Genomic DNA, 5,582 nt, shown 5'->3' on the forward strand with positions numbered 1-5,582 from the left:
AAAGCAGTGCGCAGTTTGACATCCGAATTCATCAGCTCCCACACTTCCACGCAATGCGTGGACAGCGCCAGTAAGAGCATCTCTCGCCTCTGGCTGGTGGCCGTGCACGTTGCTGTAGGTTCCTCAATTTGGGTAACATTTTGCCCTAGGAAATTGTGTACTGTTATCACGCGCACCATATTTGCGTCTTGTACTTTTTATCGCTTCTTATATAGCGTAACACAGCATTATTATAATTGTATTTTTATACTTTCGTTGAAGTGTTTTCGCTTCGTTGACAATTACGTGTAAGCGTCATAACTGACTATTCGTGTCGATGTTTGCAAAGTATGTATCAAAAGTATGGCATGCACGTAAGTATTAATAAAATATGACCTCAGTGGACTCGACGAGAAAGCGACAATCCTTCGGATGCTCCTCCACGAAGCTTCGGGTTAGCGAAGCCGCAGGTGCGTCATTCACTGACATTCCCGCAATAGTACATGTCCATCCTAAATATGACACAAGGACAGATTTCCAGCAACCGGCATCATGTTCGAGATGTATCTTGTGTTCTTGGTAAGATGTAATTCTGATTTGAACAAATAATTATTAGAAGGAAGTCAGACTTGTCAAATGCAGTTGGTTTAACATTGTCCGGCATAGCGCGCTTGCGCGCAACGAGCTGAATCGACGGTGGGTCAAACGTCAACCGTCAAACGTCAAACTATCTTTTGACAGATGCAAGACAGATGTGTATCGTGGGAGAAGTCGCGGATAAATGCGCATATTCGAATACATAAAATAAATTATATTTTCATGAATATAATTGAAAATTGAAATATCAAAAAGGATAAAGAAAATATTAGAACTATGTTTCCCGATATATATATTGCCAGTACAGAAAATCTATGATATACGTAACATGAACTATTATAGATTTTCAGTGCTGGCTTTCAGTGTATATCGAATAGCCTAGAAATTAAATCTTAGTTAAATTATAAGATATATAACAAATTAATTAATTAAAATAAAAAGAGAATTCAGTTATTTTTATTTTTTTAAGAAGAAAAATTAATATTTTTTCTTCGGTATCTCCAACTTTTGTTGACGTAGGCATTTTGTCGCTATTGGACATATATATTTTTACATCTAGGCTGCGTTCCGATATTCACTGTCAGTACTTGAGAGTTATCAGTTTGCCAGTATCTATACTGCCTGAGAGTTTCAGTCCCTTTGTCCCTTTGTCCCTTTAGCCCCATCCCCTTCTTGCTGGATACGCTCCTGTATATATATATACCAGAGTGCATTAAATTTTGCGTAAATTATTGACAATGTTCTATAATAAAATAGAAACGTTTTTCTTGAAAATGAAACTTGTCTTGATTTTTATTTTACTTTATTTCTTAATTTTCTCAAAACTCGAAAAAAAAAATATTTTTTACTTTATTCCACTCTTTACTTTTTTTATTCTCCCAAAGTTAAAAATAAAATATTTTATCTGCAAAATGCTATGTTTAAAATGAAATAAAGTATATAATCAAGAATTATGAAAGGCAAGAAAGAAAGAGCAAAATGTAGTCAAATACATCTAAAAAGAAACATGCCACGCCAATGAATAGCACGCTATCATGTTACATTTATCGTTAGAAGAATTGTGTAGAATATTCGCAGTCGTATGATAATAGGTATAATTATGAGAATTATGAACACTTTATAAACATATAAGAAAAAAATTATAGCGGTTATATTTCGTTTGTAATTTTGAATTACGTGTAAAGAAGATATAAACACAAAAATTCGATATTTGCTTACGTGCGTGCGCGATATAGCAAGATTCCACAGGGAACACATTGATTGGCTTAATGTTTGAATAATATCGAAAAAAGATTAGATACCACGCTATTGTATTACTGATATCGGCATCGTTGAAGGTATCTCGCGAATGTTTATTGCATGTGCGTTCGAGAGAAATACGCCTTTTTACAACGATAAGAGTGGATATACCAATCGGATACCGAGCCAACAGCTGCCAGTTGCATTAGTCAGCATTAGTTTCGGCTATTGTGTTTGACTGAGCACAGTATTACGATTATTTAACAGTCATGGAATTACCATCGGCATTGAAAACGTTATTTAAGTATGTTTTGCTTCATATTTTAATTTTATAAGAACGCATATATATTTGTAAAAAAACGTTTTTGGATGGATTTAATTGTTCAAATATATTTTGTAATTATTTTTTTTGTCTTTAATTCTCTTTCTAATTTTTTTCACATTTTTGTAGATATATAGATGAACATAAGCAGGAATATATAAATAATTTGAAAGAAGCAGTAGCTATTAAATCCGTATCAGCATGGCCAGATCACAGAGACGAAATAGTAAAAATGATGAAATTGGCAGAAGTGAAACTGAAAAATCTTGGAGCAACTACAGAATTGGTTGATGTAGGCAAACAGACTCTTCCTGATGGTAGCGAAATTCCACTTCCTCCTGTACTACTTGGCGACCTTGGATCTGATCCAAAAAAGAAAACTGTGCTTCTATATGGACATTTGGATGTACAACCAGCATTAAAAGAAGATGGCTGGGATACTGAACCTTTTGTTCTTACTGAAAAAGATGGAAAACTTTTTGGACGAGGTAGTACTGATGATAAAGGGCCAGTTCTTTGTTGGATACATGCATTACAAGCTTACAAAGCAACTGGAATTGATAATCCTGTTAATCTCAAGGTACTTGCTAATAAGATATTTAAAGATATTCAACTTAATATCATATTAATTAACATTTTTCTTATGATATTATTTTTGTATATACTAAGCCTTTGGAATTTTTGCACAGTTTGTCTTTGAAGGAATGGAAGAAAGTGGAAGTGAAGGTTTAGATGAGCTACTTTGGGCAAAGAAAGATAGCTTCTTAAAGAATGTAGATTATGTCTGCATATCTGATAACTATTGGCTGGGTACTAAAAAACCATGTATTACTTATGGTCTGCGAGGTATCTGCTACTTCTTCATAGAAGTCAGTTGCGCTGCCAAGGATTTGCACAGTGGTACCTTTGGTGGATGTGTACACGAAGCTATGGCAGATTTGGTTTACTTAATGAATACCCTGGTTGATGTTAATGGTCATATTTTGGTAGACGGTATTTATGATAGCGTAGCTAAAATAACTGAAGCTGAATTGGCCAGTTATAAGGATATAGATTTTGATGTGGATGAATTTAAGGAAACAGTTGGAACTAAGCAACTGTTACATAAAGAGGATAAGGTATATATGTTTTCTTTTTTTTACATATTTAGAAACATGTTGATATTCTAATTTGCATCTATTCTTGCAGATTCAACTTTTAATGCATCGTTGGAGGCAACCTAGTCTGTCCCTTCATGGGATACAAGGTGCTTTCAGTGAGCCAGGAGCGAAAACGGTAATTCCGAGCAAGGTTATTGGTAAATTTTCAATCAGGATAGTACCTCACATGACTCCGGAGGAAACAACCGAGAAAGTAATTGCATACATAAATAAAAAATGGCAAGCCAGAAATAGCCCGAATATTATGAATGTGACAATGTACCATGGTGGAAAACCATGGTCCGAAAACCCCGAGCATCCGAATTACGTGGCCGGCCGGAAAGCTACTCAACATGTTTACAAAATAGAGCCCGACCTCTCTCGCGAAGGCGGGTCAATTCCAGTTACTCTCACATTCCAGGAAGTTACTGGTAAAAATGTAATACTCATACCAGTCGGACAGGGCGATGATGGTGCGCATTCTCAAAATGAAAAATTGAATGTACATAACTACATCCAAGGGGTAAGTATAATTGAATTATCACAGTCTTTTAAAAAATCGACTAGTTCATTATATAAAACTGCAAGCATAATATAATTGATTTTATTCCTATTTGCAGACAAAACTACTTGGAGCTTATTTATATGAGGTAGCTCAAGTGTAATATTCCATTGTTAAAATTTGTTTGTTAAGGATCTGTAAGTTATATATTTCCTATTACAAACATACATTTAGATGTTCTGATGTTCAGATATCTACGAATTTAACTATGAGCGCAAAACACTGAATTATAAGCTATTTTTTCATGATTTTTTTTCTTACTGAAATTTCATCATAAAGATGTTTTTGTAAGAAATTTATATACATAAAAGATTTACATATATAAGAAATTTCTAAAGCCAATGTACAAGATATATATTCTTAGTAAAAGAAAAAAAAATATACATATATATATTTCTGAAACAATTTGTTTTTATATAAAATATATCATCTTATCGTATCACTTTCTAATCTTTAGTACCCAAGCTGGTTGTCCTCTATGTGCATTAGCAGGTAAATATATTTCTAATTTATCATCAGATCGTTTCCACTAAAAAAAATGTATATATGAAATTATTTTATTACATTCTCTTTATAACACAATTGGATAAAAGCAAGAATATACTTACAGAAATAATCGACGAATAGCCAAGTAATTGTATTTGGAAATTCTTTGAAATTTTAAGCGAACCCAACAATAAAATATTATCTTCTGGCCATTCTAAAATTGAGGCATATAGTTGTTTTTCATTTTTACTTTGTGTGTACCAAGTGCTTCCTGTTAAAGTATCATTCTGTATGGTCCAAGGTTTAGAATCATAAATAGCTTCTCCATTAATTGCTAGCCAAGCACCTAAAAAAAATATATTTATTTATAAGATTATAAGATTATAAGATAATCAGAGAATCAATATCAATATCTGATATATGTAGTTACTAGTAAAAAAATACGATAAGATATAGCAGATGTTTACCCATTCCACGCAGTCTTTCTTCAAATATTGGTGAAATAATGCCATCTTTTGTCGGTCCAACATTCATCAGTAAGTTTCCACCACAACTTACAGTGACTATTAATTCCTTAACTAATTCTGCCAATGTAAAGTATTCAGATAAAATAGCGTTTCTACGAAATCCCCAAGACTTTTTATCAACAGTCATACAGTTTTCCCATTTGTGTGGGAGAAGTACACCTAAAAAAAAATATAATCTTGTTTAATTAATAAAAAACATATTTAATCAACTTTTTTTTATATAATATCTGTTTTTTAACTTGTGTATTATATAATATAATTGATTTTAAATTTTACTTACCAGGATTAAAACGATCAGTACATGTAAAGAAGCCACCATGATGGCATGGCATATTGCTACCCCATCTATCATTCACCACGACTGTGTCCTTTACAGGACTTTCATTGTATAACCATGCTAAAAATTCCTTTGATTTCCAATAAGAATCTGACGCTTCCCAATCTCCATCTGACCAAACTACTTCTGGTTTGTAAGTTTCCACTAATTCTTGTAACTCTGGTATTATCTTTTGAGTTACAAATATGTCTGTTGTAAAATTATTTCTCTTATCTGTTACGTAAAGAGGATTATACCATTCATACATGGAATGGTACAAGCCAAATCTTATGTCTGTTTTGCTTCGAATAGCTTTTGCTAGTTCACCTGTTTTCATTAGAAGAAATATATGATTCTTGATATATATTTAATGAGAAATTTTTATTTGATTATATATTTTTTAAATATATATTTA

The 5,582-nt window shown here is 32.7% G+C and overlaps 3 protein-coding genes across 8 annotated transcripts in view; 1 reads left to right on the forward strand and 2 right to left on the reverse strand.

Moving 5' to 3' along the window:
- LOC115239173 overlaps positions 1-1,902 on the reverse strand; it is a 5,696-nt gene extending 3,794 nt beyond the window's left edge. The window contains exons 1-2 of the mRNA XM_029813540.1: positions 1,795-1,902; positions 1-1,263 (exon numbers count right to left, since the gene is read on the reverse strand). The exon at positions 1-1,263 is cut by the window's left edge and continues 3,067 nt beyond it. Coding sequence (XP_029669400.1) covers positions 1-179 — 179 coding nt within the window. The 5' untranslated portion in view covers positions 180-1,263; positions 1,795-1,902. The remainder of the gene's footprint in view (positions 1,264-1,794) is intronic.
- Positions 1,609-4,236, forward strand: LOC115239176 (cytosolic non-specific dipeptidase). Its single transcript, XM_029813550.1, has 5 exons — positions 1,609-2,119; positions 2,267-2,717; positions 2,827-3,255; positions 3,326-3,799; positions 3,897-4,236. The coding sequence occupies exons 1-5, from the start codon at positions 2,085-2,087 to the stop codon at positions 3,939-3,941; spliced, it is 1,434 nt and encodes a 477-aa protein (XP_029669410.1). The 5' UTR covers positions 1,609-2,084; the 3' UTR covers positions 3,942-4,236.
- Positions 4,119-5,582, reverse strand: part of LOC115239175 (alpha-L-fucosidase) — a 3,364-nt gene continuing 1,900 nt past the window's right edge. For all 6 annotated transcript variants that reach the window (XM_029813549.1, XM_029813548.1, XM_029813547.1 and 3 more), the window contains 4 exons: positions 5,132-5,494; positions 4,792-5,010; positions 4,447-4,670; positions 4,119-4,367 (listed from right to left, as the gene is read on the reverse strand). In XM_029813549.1, the coding sequence (XP_029669409.1) occupies positions 4,278-4,367; positions 4,447-4,670; positions 4,792-5,010; positions 5,132-5,494 (896 nt within the window). In that variant the 3' untranslated portion in view covers positions 4,119-4,277. The remainder of the gene's footprint in view (positions 4,368-4,446; positions 4,671-4,791; positions 5,011-5,131; positions 5,495-5,582) is intronic.

Source organism: Formica exsecta, unplaced genomic scaffold (assembly GCF_003651465.1).
Source record: "Formica exsecta isolate Colony F162 unplaced genomic scaffold, ASM365146v1 scaffold365, whole genome shotgun sequence".
NCBI lineage: Eukaryota > Metazoa > Arthropoda > Insecta > Hymenoptera > Formicidae > Formica > Formica exsecta.

What these genes read in the sequence shown, in the direction of transcription:
- LOC115239176 (XM_029813550.1), top strand. Translation starts at nt 2,085, where the DNA reads ATGGAATTACCATCGGCATTGAAAACGTTATTTAA. An exon ending in GCATTGAAAACGTTATTTAA is followed by an intron (nt 2,120 to 2,266) that starts GTATGTTTTGCT and finishes ACATTTTTGTAG; the next exon opens with ATATATAGATGAACATAAGC. An exon ending in TACATAACTACATCCAAGGG is followed by an intron (nt 3,800 to 3,896) that starts GTAAGTATAATT and finishes TCCTATTTGCAG; the next exon opens with ACAAAACTACTTGGAGCTTA.